The sequence below is a fragment of the Mercenaria mercenaria genome, chromosome 19 (assembly GCF_021730395.1).
Source record: "Mercenaria mercenaria strain notata chromosome 19, MADL_Memer_1, whole genome shotgun sequence".
Taxonomy (NCBI): domain Eukaryota; kingdom Metazoa; phylum Mollusca; class Bivalvia; order Venerida; family Veneridae; genus Mercenaria; species Mercenaria mercenaria.
The window spans coordinates 45,502,986-45,523,073 of record NC_069379.1 but is presented as its reverse complement, the minus strand read 5'-3'; the positions used below and the strand labels follow the sequence as shown (position 1 = coordinate 45,523,073).

At 33.7% G+C, this 20,088-nt stretch overlaps 1 protein-coding gene across 1 annotated transcript in view; it reads left to right on the top strand.

Moving 5' to 3' along the window:
• LOC123542904 (uncharacterized) overlaps positions 1 to 17,769 on the top strand; it is a 195,577-nt gene extending 177,808 nt beyond the window's left edge. Inside the window, exons 37-44 of the mRNA XM_053531345.1 lie at positions 113 to 243; positions 1,592 to 1,594; positions 7,030 to 7,793; positions 11,306 to 11,428; positions 13,132 to 13,241; positions 14,202 to 14,332; positions 15,309 to 15,485; positions 17,629 to 17,769. Coding sequence (XP_053387320.1) covers positions 113 to 243; positions 1,592 to 1,594; positions 7,030 to 7,793; positions 11,306 to 11,428; positions 13,132 to 13,241; positions 14,202 to 14,332; positions 15,309 to 15,485; positions 17,629 to 17,729 — 1,540 coding nt within the window. The 3' untranslated portion in view covers positions 17,730 to 17,769. The remainder of the gene's footprint in view (positions 1 to 112; positions 244 to 1,591; positions 1,595 to 7,029; positions 7,794 to 11,305; positions 11,429 to 13,131; positions 13,242 to 14,201; positions 14,333 to 15,308; positions 15,486 to 17,628) is intronic.
• The last annotated feature ends 2,319 nt before the right edge of the window (positions 17,770 to 20,088 follow it).

The following is a 20,088-nucleotide window of genomic DNA, read 5'->3' as shown; positions in this document are numbered from 1 at the left end:
AGATTTTATAGATGTACATTAATGAGCACAACTAGTGCTAAAAACCTTGTGCTAAAAATTCTTTTATTTTTCTTTGTTATTCGTGCATGTCATGTCTATTATTTTCTCTCAGAGAGCCAAAGGAACAACCATACTCTGGGAAAATAACAAGACCATTCCGGCCACACAGAACACTCTCACCCTTACGGGACAATAACAGTGCTCACGCCCCAGCCCCAACACCTGCATCCAATGTCCGGCCTTGAAACTTTACTAGGAGAGACGAACAGGTATGATTATTTGTAGAATTGTCTCCCCTGACAAATATTTATAAGAGTAGTGCCCCTTTATGTTAGGTTGGTATGCTAATATAAATGCCCCAACCACAAGGCTTACAAGGATGAGTAACCAGGTAGAACAATATGTGTAATTATATCCCTTGACAAAAAATAAGAGTAGTGCCCCTTTATGTTAGGTTGGTATGCTGGAATAGACGCCCCTACCACAAGTCTCTAGTAAACATTTTATATAAAGGACCATGAAATTTTGAGAAAAAATCATATCCTTATGACTGACGGCACATTTTTATGCAATCTCACCAGGCATTGGGTTTAGGCTTCCCAGAAGAAAAGAAAATGAAAGTAAACAGGCTAAATGTAAAAATAAAAGTCCCATTTCCATTGTTCTGTTGTCAGGGGTCACGTCTAAATGCATGCTTATGCATGCTTTTTTTGTGTGTGTGTGTGCTAATGGGGAGTCAGTTTTCAGCACTTTCTAACAATTTCAGGATTCATTTTTCAAGTCTAAAAGTGTCAGTGATATGCCTTAGATGTAAGATATTTCCCTATTTGAGAGCTGCAGATCTAGACATTTCAGAAATTTTATATTTTCAAAATGAATTTCATGTAATAAATGTTGATTCTACGGAAGCATGAAAGGACCATCAAACTCTGGTACGTTTATTAAGTTACGGTCACAGAAAGGATGTAAATGAGCAATTGAAAGTAAAAGAATTTTTATTCCAATTTTTTCTCCATTTTTAATCAAAACATGGAGGATATATATTTAGGTTACACCAATTACGGAAACCTTGTAGTCACATAGGTACTTAAGTGAATTGAATTCATAAAAATGGACTTAGTTTATATCAGCAGTGTGCCAAAAACTATAAAAAAAACATTGAAAAATAGAAAGAGTCGTGAAAAGAAAGGGTCAGAAGTGGATAACACTGCTTCATTTTGATACGCCCGTCTGTGAAAGAGCGGAACATATTATGTGAACATCTGTGGCGGGCTGGTGGTCAGCGTCCAAAAGTATGTTTGCGCTCTTCGTCAAACAGTTTTCACCGATCTTCAGCAAACTTTGTGACTATGTTTGTGGGCATAATATCTCGGCCAAGTTTGATTACCAGCCCAATTGCCCCAGGCACTCTTGGATTATGGCCTTTGACTTGGGCTATACCTGTTGACAGACGTATTTTGTGACAGTCTGGCACTCTTTGTTTTTTTGTGTAATGATAAACTAATGTAGATGAAACACTTAGCTGAATTTTTTCTTAAACAATGATTAACCAGTTGTTCAAATAATGTACTTGAATTTATTATTCATTCAGCAAGTAAGATCAACTTGGGATAAATGTTAACATGTAAAATAGTTTGCAATCAATTCATCTTTAACAAATTATAAATTTTTGATGATTTGTGAATGTAAATAAAAAAAAGTTATAATCACATTCATACATCTAATAGATTAGAAGGTATTGAACATTGATCAATATACCATACTTACCTAAATAAAATCACTGTTTTATTTTAACCAGTATACCATACTTACCCCAATAGAATCACAGTTTAAATTGATCAGTATATATCATACTTACTCTAAACTCCAATAAAATCACTGTTTAAGTTGATGAATATATCATACTTACTCCAATAAAATCACTGTTTAAGTTGAACAGTATATACCATACTTACTCCAATAAAATCACTGTTTAAGTTGATAAATATGCATACTTACCCCAATAAAATCACCGTTTTTGTTTCATATAATTTATGCAGTTCTTATACTCATGATTGGGACAAATTATATGAAGTTATAATGTCAGCCTTGTTTGTAGGTCTTTCTGTCTGTTTGTCTGTAATTCATGACAGCTATTTTTCTTTTTTTGTTGTGCATAACAAATTGGCTCATTTATTTTAATCAGTATGGTACCTTTTTTAATATTATCTGATAAATTCTATCAGAATTATACATCTTTTATTAAGGTAGTTGTATACTACTGATATTAAACATTGAAAAAAAAATGTTTCTGCAAATTAGTGTATCCGTTTGAACTTTTGTAAATAACTGGTTGCTTTGGATATGGAGATCCATTTAGCCTGACCGTCTTGACACTATCTGCAAAATTTCTTCTAAAAAGTTTATTTCAAGAGAAATTTAATTGACTAACGGTAAGATAATTTGTCACATGTTTGAGGTCGCTGGAGTGTAATAAAACCAACGAAAAAATGATAATAAAGCTTTGACGTTGGAGTCGTTTACGGTATAATATAGGAGACATTGGTCAAATTGACTTGTTTATATAGTAAAAGAAAGTAGAAGTTTTGATGTTTTGACAGGAAAAGCTAACATGTGATAAAAAAATATAACATTTGTGACTTTCCGTATTGAATTTATTGAACTCATTGAATGAAATTGATGAAATGCTCGGCAGAGCCTCGTATTTTTATTATTTTTATTCAACTTGTTTTGTAAATTCAATAAGAAAAGACACTCGTGTATTATCCTCTATATAAGATTGTCATACAGTTCCTCGACTCAGAGGTAACCCATACCTTAATTTGCAAAAATTGGCATTGCAATGCATTTTGACAGTAATATTTTGGAAAATTTATGTCTTTGATATTTTAGTTAAAAGAATAGATTGTATTTGGTTTCAATGGCTTATATTGGATACTTTGACTGTAACAGGGTATGTTTTTTTTATTGAATTAAAAACAAACTTACTTAAAACACCAAATAATTCCAGAACTTCATGTCAAAACACTAGGACAGGTTTCAAAGATTTTATTTATGATCAACCGTTTATAAATAAATAAAAAAATTAAAGCATAGCAAAAGTTCCTTCTAGGGCACATCTATATAAATATATACTGATTATCTTGTAAATTTTGGTTGCAATTTCTTCTTTAAATATTGGTCATCAGTGTGTGGAACACTAGGATTGGATGCAATGAGAAGACCATTCTACCTTATTGGCATTCCATAACCACCGTTTAAGCACCCCAGGGCATTACATTTGCACTAAGGGGGCGTTTATATCTGCACCAAAATACAAAAAAAAAACTAAAATTTTGAAAAAAGATCCATGTTGTTTTCTACTGCCTGAAAAAAATGTCAAGTCCGCTATTTCCATGGTAATTATGCTAAAATAAGTTGTTAAATCCAACAACAAAGTAAATCCATTACCACTTTTAGTTGAAAAAATACGGCAATTAAGAAACACTGGCTGTACATGTTGACCCGATTTAAACTCGTAATGTCCACGTGTTATTGGAAAATCGTACACGCGTGTAGATTTTTTTAGAAGTTTATAGAGATGATATAGCAGACAATTAAAAGTGAATAGTGGATATTTTATGGAACTTGGTGGTTTTTTTTCTAACATGTAAAATGGATATCATACGCAAGTGTTTGGTTTTAATCAGTTACTTTTTGAAAGATGTTCATCCCTTCAATAGCTGGTGACGGGATCCTTAGATTTACTAGTGATTTGGGCTGCCGTGATTTGATGCGCTAACAGTCTTTGACCTCGCACACAACAAATTTAGCGGTCATTAATCAAGTAATTCATGGCTGTAATTTAGTAGTATCATTCTGTCCTAAACATCCGGGCATTCGATTCATGAATTTGTTGTACACAATGAGAGGGTCGCAGTGGGGTTTGTTTTCACATTATTAAACAAGCATTCGAAAGTAACGACATATGTTAACCTTTGTGACAAATGAGATGTTTGGCCTGTTTCAACAACTCCACTTTTCCATCCCCGGGTTTAGTAATGTGTAGTCTGCAGATCGCGTTCAGCCAGAGAGTCGCCTCAATTACGAAAGAATAATTTAAACGTCAGAGGTTATTTCTAAGGTCACGGAGTATGATTGGCCAGCTTGTAATGACAACAGCTTTCAAGGTCATTACTCAGTCAAGTGTGACTTACCCATTCTGAGTGTTCCATCTCAAGAGATGGAACAATAATATTTATTAAATCTCTGAGCTGAATTTAATCAGATAATTTGAACATTAGCCCTTAGCATGCTGAACACAACTGATTCTGCCTTTGCAACCACTGTAGATCATGATCAGCCTACACATCCATGCAGTCTGATCATGATCTGCACTATTCACCTTTCAGTTGTTTTGTGAACACTGCTTTTAACAGTTTATGTTATTGTTCAGATTTAAAGATGGACAAGTTCATTATAGAAATTTAGCTGGGTAAGGTTTAATTTGTGTAGAGAGTTTTGGTAACCTATCTCAGTCTGACTTCTGACTTATATTAAAACTAAGGTTAGAGACCAGTCTAACTTATCCAGCATCTGGGTCTGACATAAAACTAAGTTTTGAGACCAGTCTAACTTATCCAGCATCTTTGTCTGACATAAAACTAGGTATTGAGACCAGTCTAAAATCTTTAGCATCTGGGTCTGACATAAAACTAAGTTTTGAAACCAGTCTAACACCTCCAGCATCTTGGTCTGACATTAAACTAAGTTTTGTAACCAGTTTCAGATCTCTTGCATTTTGGTCTGACATAAAACTAAGCTTTGAAACCAACTAAAAAACTTACAGTCCAAAACTATTGAAATATTGGTATGAAGTTATGGTTTACTGAAAAATAAATTAATAACAGGGACCCCAAAAACTTACACCAACAAACCTAAAATTTTGCTTTATTTTCAGACTTTAAGAAATTATAATTATGTTCCTATATTTTATCAGCTATTTTTGCCAAGCCCGTAAGGGAGCGAACACGTAGTTGTCTAAGTGGCTGTTTGGTGTATGTGCATCAGTGCGTCCGGCCGGATTTCTTTGTCCAGACTATAAGTTTGTCATTGATTGTGGGATTTTAAAATAACTTGGCACAGTTGTTCACCACCATGAGACTTTGTGTAGCGCGCAACACCCATGTCAATATCTTAAGGTCAAGGTCACACTTGGAGTTTAAAGGTCAAATATGGCGATAATTGACCTTGTCTGGACAATAACTTTGTCATTGAATGTGAAATTATAAAATAACCAGGCAGAATTGTTTACCACCATGAGATGGTGTGTCGCGTGCAATAACGGCATCAATATCTTAAAGGTCAAGGTCACACTTGGAGTTTAAAGGTCAAATATGGCTATAATTGACCTTGTCCAGACAAAAGCTTTGTCATTGATTGTGGGATTTTAAAATAACTTGGCACAATTGTTCACCACCATGAGACGGTGTGTCGCCTATGATGTTTGCTTGATAGTTAAAGTTCAAGGTCAAGTAAATTTGTTTCCGCTCTGTTACTTTTAATTTTGCATTGAAGGATTTTTTTTAAGTACTAAACAGAAAGGTTCCCTATGATTAGACAACGTGACATGCACGTGACCCATGGTTGGTCGGTCAAAGTCACTATTGAAGGGCGAGTAAAATTGTTTTTTATCACCAGTAGGGGACTTCTGTACTGCCACTGCTATACTTGTCTGGTGTTCACCCTTGAAAGATAGTAAAATTTTCTGTTCTATAATCTATCACTGAATCATAATATGGTCAAAATAATAAATCAGACATAAAAGTTTTAAATTGAAGATGAATTATCAATAATGTTTTAATTCTGTGATCAATAACTTTTGAAAAAAAAATACATACTGTTAAGATATCTGCTAATAATCAATTTATTGTTAATTGAATTCCCTCATTCACTGTATAGAAGTAGTGTAGTGTGTATTACACCACTAATTCAATAAAATGCTTATAATGCATTGTACATTATTGATATAGACTTGAAAGGAATTATCTCTTATTCAGTCCAATTTCTATACTGGTTTTCATCCTAGAAGAAGATTAAAAGGTTTCTAATTGGAATTCTATAATCTGAATACAAGTGTTAGGTTTAAACCTTTGTGTTAAAGCTATGGCCGTTTTTAAGTGTATATCAAATTGTTGAAATTATTTGGCAGGAGACAGATTATAAATGGAGACGATTCAATATTTAATATTAATGTGAAAGAGAAATACTGATATAATTGAAATTAAATAGCACCATTTTTTGAATACATTTAATCTGAAAGCGGTTCAGTATTTAGGTACCTATTCTTAATCCATAAGAAATCTTTTGAAGAAAAGTATTGGTTAAAAGTAAAATTGTTAATGGAAAAAATTTATAAAAGGAAAAATATAATTTGGAAATCTGTTCCAGTATTTTTTCAGCAGATATGACACACAAAAAAGACTGGAAAATAAAATAATGATAATTTTACTAAGAAAGAAAGAAAGTTTGATTTTAAAAATGATGCAAAAAGTTGATTAATTTTGATCAATTAAAGGATGGATTTATTAATTAAGTGTTGATTAATTTAGTGAGGAAAAAAAGTGCTTCAGCTTTGCATAATTATGAGTGTTATTACTGTTGGATTATATTAAAAGAATTTACATTTATTTTATTAGTAGTATCTTACTGGTATATTTTAACACAGTATAATTTATGCAATATTAACTAAGTTTGTTTAAAGATATAAAAAAATGTGAATTTTAGTGAAGTATAGATAAATTGTATGGATTTAAGTTAGATAAGATTTGAAAAAAACTTAATGGATACAGAGAAAAAGAGAAGATTTCTACCAGGATTAAAAATAGAATTATAGAGAAATTCAGAGATTTTAGCAAAATAAGAAAAAGATGTAGACTAAGTGTTTCGGTTTAATTGATTTCAGTAAAAGTCAGCATAATAGAGCCCTTTTTAAAGTAATACAAGCAGTTTTAATCAAATTTCTTGCTACTATATTGAAGAAAGTGTGAGAAAAACAATTCAAAATGATTGTAATGGGTTTGGACACCGTTTTGGCTTTTGAGCTGGAACTTGCTGAGAGGCCAAAATCTACGCAAAGCTATAAAACTCGGCCTAAATCTGGACTAAGTGATAAACAAAGACCTCAGTCAAGGCTAAGTGAAAAATTAAGGTCTGAATCTAGGACAAGTGACAATGAATTGACTGCTTCTAGGATTTCTGAAAACACTTTGACTGGTTTAAGTGTTGGTGAGGATAATTTGACTGGTTTCAGACAAAGTAACAATGATTTGACTGGTTCAGGAATTTCTGAACACACTGTTACTGGTCTCGGTGTTCTTGGTGATAACTTGACTGGTTTCAGACAAAATGAAAAAGATTCAACTGGTTCAAATCTTACTGAAAATAATAAAATAGGAACTAATGAGGCAGAAAATAAGCCAAGTAACATACCAAACTGCATGTCAGTAAATGAAAGCATTTGGTTAGAAACGAAGCTCAGTGAAAGTGTAGAAAGGCCATCAAATGAAAACCATAGGCCTAATTCAAGGCTGAGTTCCTGTGCAAGGCCTGAATCAATGCTAAGTGATATTTTCACCAGAGAAATAAAGTATAATGAGAAAATTAGGCCAAAGACTGGTATTGAAAGATGTAAAAGTTACCTGTATTCAAGAAATAGACCTAAAACTAGTGTTCCCACCAGTAGGTCAGGAAAAAATGTTTCTAAACCAAAGAGTAGTCCATCATTAAGAAGGCCTAAGTCAGGAACAGTACAGGTAATAGAGATATTGTTATTGGTAAATTCTTATTCTAATTTAACTTTTTTTTTCTTGCAGTTTTTTTTAGGGATGGGAACGAATATTCGAAAATCGGTCGAATATTCAAATATGAAAATCAAATTCGAATATTCGTAAATTATTCTATACTTTTTTAAAAAATAAGTATCCTTGATCTTTGGCAATATGAGCATGCTAATTCTACAGAATAAAACCATGTCATGTTTGTTTATCGCGTATCAAAAGATGTCCAATTAACAAGGAAATAGCAATGCATAATTGGCAGGGACCATCGTTACGGATTAACAGTTTGCAACAGGTGTAAATGTGTCAGATGCATGTCAAAAGATGTCCAATTAACAAGAAAATTGCAATGCATAATTACCTGGAGTCATCGCTACGGATTAACAGTTTGTATTAGGCGTAAAGTGATATCTTTTTATCTTTTGTTCATTTACGTTATTGGCACCTGTTTTATGTAATAAGTTGTAGAATTATGTTTTTTTCGAAAACAATACCAAACTTGTAGATATTGTCGATCTTTTCACAATATTTTACGACGTTTCAGACCATCAGCAGAATCGGTTTTCATCCGCAATCGGCCGTATTTGAATTAAATTTTGAAGTACTTTATAATAAAATCAAGAAATAACATATGATTGATGCATAAGTTCATGTAGAAGGAGGTTTAAGTCTGCCTTACTTGCTTTTTACACAACGATTTTTACGCGCCGATTGAAAATTTTCAAAATGGCGGCGGTAATACAACAGCGCGTCACGTGTTTAAATGGGATGACCTGCTATTTTTAGATAAAATAGCAACGGTCAAATTATAATCGTTTTGATTTTTTTTTTTTTTTGTATTATTTTGAAGCTAAAACACTGAATTAGTTAAATATGTTCATGATTATACTGACAAAATCATGAAATAAAATGCTAGGATCTGCGGGTTTTGCTAGGTAGGATCGGGTTACCCGAAACAAACATATTTTGGCCTTATTACGTACGATGATCCATGCTTTAAACAAATTAATACGTTGTGTATATGCCAATCACTTAATAAGAATTTAAAGTTTCCATTAAAACAAACCGAATATATTCGAATATTGATTTCAGTATTCGTTCCCATCCCTAGTTTTTTTTGTTGGCCAGCTTCTCTAATTTTGCAGCATATTTACCATTGATTTACTGCAGCGAAGTGCAGGAAGTTGCAACCATGTGTGTAAAAGTTGGGATTTCTAGCTTGACTGTTAGAAAAACAAAGAGTGTTTTGAACTTTCTGAGGAGTCTAGGTCCACATTGGCAATGGATGAAGTTTTTTTTATTAAGTCCAGTATTGTCTTCTTTACTTAAGATAATCAGCTGAAACTTGTTGTTCTTGCTCAAAGTGACTGTATGTATACATTAGTGTGACAAGATACAAAACTCTGCCTACAATATTTCCAGAATTATGCCCCTTTCTAACTGAAGTTTTCCAAAGAGTACAATACTATATTTTTTGTAATCATTGCAGAACATCAAAACTTCACTGTCATCTTTCAGCTTATGACACAAGGTTTACGGCATCAAGTCGTGTAACTCTTACATGGATTTTAACAAAAGTATCCCCCTTTCTTTGACTGGGATATTTTGCATACAAATTTCTCTGTACAGAGTGCAGATATTGAATTGAAACTTTATACAAGTTGTTGAGATAGATAAAATTTTGTGGAATGTGCATGTCCCATAACTGTTGGGTATTATGTATAGGTTATAGATCATTTATTGAACTTCTAATGCAATTAAGTTTGCCGAAACGGAGCGTAGCGTAGTGAAGGCAAAACTTAATGCATTTAGAAGTTCAATAGGTGTATCTATAACCGGCTTATAGTTTAACGCCCCATTTCATTTAACTGACAGGTCAAAACCGCAAAAAGTTCTCTGAAGTAAACTAACCACGCCATCTGTTAATTCATTGGCTAGTCTTATCTTCACTCATGGTGGAGAAGTACATGTTTACTACAACTTTTTAGTGCCAACCTTTAGCAAAACAGCGGTTGATCCAGTGCTGGATTTTAATTTAGTTTATATCATAAATACATCAGTCTTATCGAGTAGTTTGTGGAACACAATTTTATATTCTTATTCAATGGAAATATAATATGCAGGTTTAACTCGTAATGATCTAACAGTACAATTCAAGCAACTACATGTATAAATAAAGCAAGAAAAAGTAGAATTTAAGTGCACCCTGGTTTATTTTTAGACCAGTAGAGGTAGTGAAAGGTGCAGAAAGGTCAAACTTGAACTATGAAAGTACAGCTTGCATTAAAATATTTGAGCTGCGCCAGACCTCTGGTCAGGATCCATGCTGTTCGCTTTCAAAGCCTATTGTAATTAGAGAAACTGTTAGCGAACAGCATGGATCTTGACCAGACTGTGTGGATGCGCAGGCAGGTCTGCATCCATGCTGGTCGCAAACCCACTATGTTGGTTTTCACATGGCACAGCTCATTTATCTATTTGGTCCGTTTATTACATAGACACATTACTTGTATGCAGTCCCTGCTTTGGTAATTGCTCCGCCTCCTAGAATGTGGGAAATCCATAATAGGCGGAACAATGAATACTCATTAATTTTAAACTACTTCATGATTAAGTGGATCAGATTCTTCAGTTATGAAACAATATGAAAATAAGTTGGTTACTTTTTTGAAAATCCCTCACTTGTCATTGGATAAAAACAATGGTTGAACTATAAGGCAAGTTTTGCCACTGTTTGGACTTGGAAAATGCAAGTTAAGGTTTTGCATAGAAATTACAATTTCCGAAACTCATACAACTGCTTGGTTAAAGTTTCAAACAGATGTTGGATGCAATAGAACAAGATCACAGCATCAAGTCACATAACTCTTACATGAGTTTGTAAAATATACCTATTCTTTTAGAATTTCAAAGTATATTTTTCTGACAAGCCTTCGAATAGTCAAGTGTATTGCCATGAGACAGTCTTGTTATTTTTAAACTGTGTTGAAATTAAAATAAGGTCCACAGTTTGTCAGATTCCGAGATACATAGGAACATGTCAGTGGTTTATAACATACTCATTTATAAAATCCATTGAAGGTAAAGTGGAACCTAGCATGTCAATATTTTTTCATATTGACCTTCAAATTTCATATGGGTGCATGACGTCATTTGCGATGTCCATTTCAGGCATGTGGTCGCGTTGAAAAGTTCTGAAACAACAATATTTTCAATTTTACTCAGGCTAAAGAACAAATTATATAATTTGTATAATAATTATAAGTGAAGTATGTGTATTTAATAAAAAGATTATTAGATTTGAACCGAGAAATATGCACATGTTCTTTCGTGGAATGATATTGCTTCCCTAAAGTCTCGCAGTATTCCTGCTGCAGAACTTGTGCATATTTCTCAATACATATCTAATAACCTATAATTATATGTAAGAAAACATCTGTTTTACATGCTTTGCAACAGCATAACTAACTTTACAACACATTTTTCAGTACTCAAGTCAGAATGTTAGTCAAGCTCAGTATGAAGCTAAGGGCCCGCTGGAAGGTGACAGCACCGGCTTGATGGGGTCATCTGTTGGCTACATAGGAGCTCAAGCTGGATCAACTTGGAAAGTAAGTCCTACTTTCCCTAATTGTTTTCTCATGTGTTCAAGTTTAATCTGCTTACTGTAAAATCATTTAATTTCGTGGATATGACATGAAATTTCATGGTTTTGGTCAAAACGGCAATTCCGTCGGGATACATATTTGTTGATTTCAACTTTTGAACATAAAGTGAATGGGATTTTACTTGTTCATTGGCATTAACTTTCGTGAATTGACTCAACCAAAAAAATTAGTCCTCCACGAATATTAATTATTTCACAGTACCTTTAATTTAAAATGTTATGTATCTTATAACCATCATGTTATTTTAAGTTTTTTCTCTAATTGTTCCTTTTGCACCTTTTTTGATTGGACAATCTAGCATTAAACTGTTTTTCGGGGGTGTTTTAATATTAGAGAAAACGTGTGTTAACAGAGAGATTCTTGCACTTGCGTGCTGTTATAACGCTTACCTTTTTATATATGCACATTCTGTGGCAAAGCTTAAACATCATTTGGCCCCAAAATGGATAATTCAAAACGAAATTACGTCAATGTGAAAAAACAACTCGGACATTCCCGCGCATTCATGGAAATTTAATGACGTTGAGTGACATTGTATTCATTTATCAGTTTTTACGTGATTTATGCTAGAATAGCATTAGCGCTTGTTAATTTCGTGTTATAACATCTCCAGAATCCTTCGGGTACCCATAACTCTGACATGCGTTTTTGGCAAATTAAGCCCCCTTTTAAAATCCTGGTTAAAGTTTTACATGCAAGTTAATATCTCCAAAATTAATGCAGATATTGAATTGAAACTTCACATGACATGTGTACTAGGGGTTATAAAACTTAAGTTTGCCGCCTTGATAGCCTAGTGGTAGACCATCTGCTTCGAGTGCAAGATGGCGCGGATTTGATCCCGGGGCAGCCACTTCATACCAAACACATGAAAAATGGTACCAGTAGCTCCCTTGCTTGGCACTCAGCATTTAAAAAAAGAAACTGGCCTCTTCTCTCATACCCTCGTGGCGATGGATTCCATCAGGAATGAGTTGTCGAGAGTGATTAATATAAGTTGTAGAACTTCCTTCACAATTTACCTGAAATAAATTACGTATAAACTATAAACTAAGTAGTTGATAGCACCAAGTCCCATAAGTATGACCTTCATTGTGGCCAAATTATGCCCCCTTTTGGACGTAGTAAATCTTGGTTAAAGTTTTGCATGCGAGTACATACAGCTATAACTTAAAGGCATATAGATTAAAACTTATTTTTTTCTTTTCTTGATCAATTACCAACCTCACTGGATTAAATCCCATAACTCTGACATGTATTTTTGGCATATTATGCCCCCTTTTGGACTTAGAAAATTCTGATTTAAGTTTGCGTGCAAGTTACTGCCTGCAGAACAATTGCAGATATGTAGTTGAAACTTCACATGTGCCTTCGGGGTTATAAAAACTAGTTAATCGCATGAAATCCCATAACTCTTGGCATGCATTTTGGTCAAATTATGTCCCCTTTTGAACTTAAAACTTCTGGTTACAGTTAGAAATGCAGGTGCTGGTTTGAAACTCTTTAAATATTTTAATATTTGGCTGTCTTACAGACAGCTCTTAATTGTTAGATGATAAAAATTTGTGGTATCACTCAGCAGTACTAGCCTATCTGTATCATAATACCTAGATTAAATATATTTTTTGTTATTCTTTTATACCTAGATGGCAGATTCACAGCTTGGAATAAATAATCCACATCTGGGCAATGTTAATACTCCAAGAATCCTTGAACTTGATATAAACCGAATGATGATTGGTCAGAATACAATAAGGTAAGATTTCATTTGTTATAATTTTTTACTTCTGGATATCTTTTAACTTCATATAAACAGAATTATGTATGGTCAGAATACAATAAGGTAAGATTTCATTGGTTAAAATTGACATCTGGGTATCTTGGAATTTCATATAAAAGATTTACAATTGGTCAGAATACAATAAGTTAAAATTTTATTGGTTAACACTAAGCCTATTCAAGATGAAATGTGATGAACCTGCAAAGAGCAGACTATCTTGAACTATATCCCCACACCCACTACTAAAATTGCAAACAGTTTACTGAAGTGGTCACTAATGTGGGCTATACAAATAAACAAACACAGATTACATGAGCTGTGAGGTTGAATTTCCCATCTGAGAATCACTAGTCACTTCCGTGACCATGAGTAAGTTTAATTAACCTGTTAAGAATCACAGTCACTACTGTGGCTGAGAGCATCAGCTTTGTTCTAACTCAAAGTTAAGTGTTTTCTTTGGTTAGGGAATGTAGATGGTTCTAAACTTTATACTTGCATAAAAAACAAAGGTTTATAATTATTGTGCCGTTTTATCTCAATTTCAAGTTGTTAAATTGCAACTCAAAACATACACTACTTTGGAGGCTGCTATTAGATTAACCATTACCCTGCTAAATTTCTACAATGAACTTGTCCATCTTTCAATTTGGCCAGTACCATTAAATGTTAAAAGGGGTGCTTACTAAAAAGATACTGACTGGATGGCAAACAGTGCAGATCAAGATCAGACTGCACAGATGTGCAGGCTGATTATGATCTGTACTGGTTGAAAAGGCAGATTCAGTCATGTCCAGCATGATAAGGGTTAAATTCTGTTATATTCTATTTTTCTGTATTTTATGCAGATCAAAAAGTATTCCCATTTCATTTATTACTACTGAAAAAAAATTAGTCTTCAACAATTACTTTATCAAGAAATTTTATATTATCTTACAGTGCCCAGATTGGTTCCCAGGGTTGGAGCAATGACAGACTGGTCAATGCAGCAAATAACAACCTGCGGGCATACATGACGGTCAATCGCCCAGGACCGAACTCTGCAGGCAGAGCTGACAGACCTCATTCAGGTAAATAAAAAAAATTTCATCTGAAATGGACATGATTTCATAATCTGAAATTGATACGATTTCTTAATCTGGAATTGACATGATTTCTTAATCTGGAGTTGATATGATTTCGTAATCTGGAGTTGACATGATTTCTTTATCTGGAATTGACATGATTTCTTAATCTTGAATTGACATGATTCCTTAATCTGGAGTTGGGCATGATTTCTTAATCCTGAATTGACATGATTTCTTAATCGGGAGTTGACATGATTTCCTAATCTGAAGTTAAAAAATGATTTCTTAATCTTGAATAGACATGATTACTTATTCTGGAGTTGACGTGATTTCTTAATCTGGAGTTTACACAATTTCTTAATCTGGAGTTAACATGATTTCTTAATCTTGAATTGACATGATTTCTCAATCTGGTGTTAATATATATTTGTAATTGCATAGTTTAACTTTGGCATGATCACATTAGCTAAAAAAATTACATAATCTAATGTTGATATGATTTCATAATTTGGAAATAACATGATTTTATAATCTCAAGTTCGCATGACTTTACATGGTTAGAAATTTTATCTCCTCAGTAGAATTTAACAGAAAGTACCATGACCATGTTGACAACGTAATTAGGGAAAACACAAGTTGATACACGCTAACACACTTATACCAAATCAAAGGTATGAAAAGCTGGGGTTGACCTTTCTGAGTGATCAAGACATCAATTAATGGGTTATACTCATGCCGAGATTAAAATTATTGTCAAGTCACTTCATTTTTAGAGACATCTTATGTTGAGAAAATGCATTTCATTTACATTCAAAATATATGAAAAATCTCCCAGACTTCATGAAATCAATTTTTTTAATAATTTCAGAATTAAACATGACTTTGAGCACTGTATCAAATTGAAATTTCATAGAAGTAATTTTGATATACCATGTTAAATGCTAAAATATATTTTGAATAAAACTTTTTATCGAAATAGGTTCAAGACAAACAACACGTCCTTCTTCTTCACCCACAAACCACAGTGCATCTACAGCTAAACGTGTACGACTATCAGATGTAGAAATTCCTACTGTAATGTCGCAGAGTCAGCCGTTACCTCCAATCGGTGGACAGGATAGGCCAAGTAGCAGCAGCAGACAATCGCCTCCTAGAAGTAATTTTTTATTGAAGAAATAATATATCCCAAACATTGGTTTTATTTTTACCTAAACAGACGCTGGTTGTTTGTCTGTCTGTTAGCAGTTTTGTTTTTGCTAATTAACTTAAGAAGGACCGATGTTCCTCAGGGCTTGATTTGAAGATTAGGCCTAAAAGGATGTTTATTTCCGGTAATCGACCCTATGACTCTCAAACTAGATAGTTGCATTGCTTTGAGCATAATTTGATCCTCAAAATTTGCTCTTTAGAGATGGAAAATAATTACACCATGGGAGACATTGCTTAAAGCAGTATAATGATACTCATTTGAACAAAAAGTAATGACACTATTTTAAGATGAAATCATTTTTGTAGAAGTATTATTTTAATTCCAAACATTACCTCAGTATCCTAGTGTAAGTTTGCTTCCTGGCATCGTACCTGAGACATGGTATTAGTAGCTTCCTTATGTAGGACTTACCAAGAGGAAGGTAGTTCTAGAACTGGTTAGCCCATTATCTTTATAACCTGAAGGGGACCTCTGTGGCCAAGTAGTTAAGATCTCTGACTTAGAATCGCTTACCCCTCACCAATGTAGGTTCGAGTCTCACTCACGGGACATGCGAGGAAGCTATCCAGCTGGCCTACGGTTTTGCCAAGGTGCCAGCTCATGATAAATTGATGCATGTAGGAGAACCTGGGGTTGTCCTTGTTTTGGTGCGACGTTAAACTGAACAAACAAAAAATGTAATTCGGTGGGGTATCATATCACGTTTTAGTATGGCTTGATAGTCCAGTGCGGGTTGGAATACAAGATTAATGACCCTTTGTACGTTTATATATACAGGTAGAACATAAAAAGTCCATTTTTTGTCCATTTGCAGTCATATCTTGGACATGGTATAATTGGTATTTAATAACACATGGTTGAAATGTTAACAACCTTGCTAGCACTCAGTTTCCCGTGACTGTTTGATAAACGACATTGTGTCTGAAATCATTAGTCCTCCACCTCTGATTCATGTGGGGAAGTTGGCAGTTACTTGCGGAGAACAGGTTTGTACTGGTACAGAATCCAGGGACACTGGTTAGGTTAACTGCCCGCCGTTACATGACTGAAATACTGTTGAAAAACGGCGTTAAACCCAAAACAAACAAAGTTTCCATTTCCAAGCTGCCACCCGGCTTTGGTTAAATTCTGTCTTACACAAGCAGGCATATTAAGGTCCTCTGATCTTCATTTGTTTCAACACATGTAAAGTTTTAAATTCTATTCAGCAGTTTTCTCACCATGGGTTACATAGTTACCTCCCCTGTTAAATCAGCAGGTTACCTCTCTTCGTAATATTTCAAATATTAGAGAACAAACAGCACTTATATAACCTGATGTATTTTTGTCTCCCCCTTGTCCGTCCGTACAATTCTACATTATTTTATTCGGCTTTTACATGTCAAACTGCTGGCTGGATTTTGATGAAACTTCACAGCACAAAATATCTTGTCCAGCTTTCACAGGTAAAACTGCTGGCTGGATTTAAACTTCTAAAACTAAAATTCACAAAAGTGATCAGTATTTAGCCTGGTTGTGCAACTCACAGGCATGTTCAGTTTCGCTTGGCTGCACGAGCTAAAAATAGAAAAGTCTTGTCCAGCTTTCACAGTTTAAACTGCTGTCTGGATTTTGACGAAACATCACTGGGTGGAATGATCAGTACCAAGCCTTGTTGTGCATATCTCTGGAATGTTTCACTTCACTGCACAGAATAGCTACTAGAGCGAAAAATAGGAAATCTTGTCCAGCTTTTTAAGGTGAAACTGTTGGCTTGATTTTGATGAAACTTCACAGGATCGTTACCAACCTTAGTTGTGCATATTGCTGGCACATTTAGCTTCACTGGCCATCAAAGCTAAGAATAGAAAAATCTTGTCTGCCTTTCAAAGGATAAACTGCTCGAAAGATCTTGATGAAACTTCACAGGAGTGATCAAGACTAGTTGTGCATATTGCCGACATGTTCTGCTTCGCTGCTGAAAATGGCCACCAGAGCTAGTAGTATACATAGGAGGGAGCCATGTTTTTGTGACAAAAACACCTTGTAGTCTTGCTTGTTTTTAGCAGTGGTAATCGAGATATCATGATGTTTTCTCTTTTGTTTTCAGTACCAGTTGGAAATGATCTACCAGAGAGCCCTCCGGGTTCCAGTCTACGACATTCTCCACTAGGAATGGATGATACAGAAGTTACTTCCCCTGTTAAATGAAGCAATTACCTCCCATTGTAATAATTCTCCATGTATATATATATACAGTGACAGTGCTAATAATATTAAAGTTCAGGTCAATAATTTAGATTTAATTTAGATAGATAATTTAACTAGAAATTTACTGAGTGAATAGCGAACAGTGCAGACTATGATTAGACTGGACGGATGTGCAGGCTGATCTTGGTCTGCACTGGTTGCAAAGGCAAATCACTTGCCGACAGCAGGCTAAATGTTATTTTTAATTAATACACGTGAACTAATTAATTTTGCAGGAATTGTAAGGATTGTCTACATGCCTCATGGATTTCACCAGTTTTTTTTTTTTGGTCTTTTTTGAGAAAATGCAAATTAACTTGTATATCTATATATGATTATGCATGTACTAATTTTTTATGAAAACTGAAAATGGGATTGTTTTAATATGAAAGAATATAAATTATAGATACTGGTAGTTGTATTTTTTCCAAATATGCGTCAGTAAAGATAAAGAAGTACCAGTATATAGATATGTAAGAAACATAAAGATATATTTCCAACCGTTGAGTTTAAATAAAATCTTAAAACAGTTGAAACACGTGAAATTACTTATCACAAAATTACAGCTATCTCCTTAGACATTTTCATGTTATAACCTGAGAAATGATGTACAAAATATCATTTTATTAATAAGTGAAATTCCCAAATGAGTCTTACCTTTAAGGGTTTTTGCTGTTTTAAAATAGTTTTGTTAATTTGTATGTATATTTTGAATATTAAAACAACAGTTATACAGTTGTTACATAGACTTTGGTAATGTGCAAATTTTCCCAATTAAGTCAATTTCTGAGAGCATTTTCCCAATTAAGTCAATTTCTGAGAGCATTTTCCCAATTCAACTTGACCAGGTGTTGGTGGCATTCCCAAAATGATTAGAAAAAGGTCTGGCTCTTTGAATGATGAATAGTGCTATAGAAACATTACAAATGATAGATTAGAGGGATTTTTTTTTTATTGTTGGTGTATATGTCTGTGGAAGATATGAAGTTTAGGCTAGTAGACTTTTTAATTGTTACCGATACATTGTAGCTCTGTAGTATGTTAAAGCAGGTTGTGATAATACTCTGACTCTGTGCAGAGAATTTGTTGAATGTTTGACTTGTTACTATTATGTAATGAAAACACTTATTGAATTGTTTGCCAGTCAGTAGCGAAAACTATTTTACCTTGGTCCTACGAACACTGTTTTACATCAGTCCTTCATACCTTGACTATGAGCAATAAATTTGATTGCAGCTGACAAGTCAATCTATAATTGTATGTTCTTCTACACTTACCTTTCTAGCCCAATCAATGATTTGCAATTGCACCATATGACCATACACTATATTGCGGTATTGTACAGTGAAACATTTTTGGTACCATTTCCGAAACAATAATATCAGTTGAGCAAATAAAATATTTGTATGAAATACAGTGACAATTAACAATATTCATGATACGTTTAGCATTGTCAGGCAAAGAAATTGTGCCAATCTGTATTTTCTAAAAATTTTACAGAGAAATAATGAGTACAGATTATATACTTAATTTAACATTTTCCAGTAAATTCATGTAATAACTATATATGTACATTTAGTGTTATACTAATATTGCCACTTGTTTTGTAAAATGTTTGTGTTTTAAATTGAAATAAATGAAAGTGAAAGAAGTGTTAAGAGTTGATATATCAGTTTTGTAAACATGTCCAATCTAAACTTCTCTCTATTTAGATGAGTCTCTTGTTTCAACTTGAGGTCATTCAAAGGAAACAAGTTTATAAAGCACTATATGCCAACTTGAGGGAAACCAAGGGAAACAAATTCATAAAGCATTACATGCAAACTTGAGGGAATCAAGGCCATAAAGTATCATATGCCAACTTGAGGAAATTTACTTGTTTATTAATATGTTTGTGTTTTAAATTGAAATAAATGAAAGTAAAGGAGGTGTTAGATTTCATATATCAGTTTTGTAAACATGTCCATTCCATGTAAACTTCTCTTTTTTGTTTTGACTGAGTCTCTTGTTTCTACTTGGGGACATTCAAGGGAAACGAGTACATAAAGCATTATATTTCAACTTGAGGAAAACATGTTCATAAAGCATTATATGCCAACTTGAGGAAAACCAGTTCTTAAAGCATTATATTCCAACTTTAGGAAAACAAGTTCTTAAAGAATTATATTCCAGCTTGAGAAAACAAGTTCATAAAGCATTATATGCCAACTTGAGGAAAACAAGTTCATAAAGCATTATATGCCAACTTGAGGAAAACAAGTTCATAAAGCATTATATGCCAACTTGAGGAAAACAAGTTCATAAAGCATTATATGCCAAC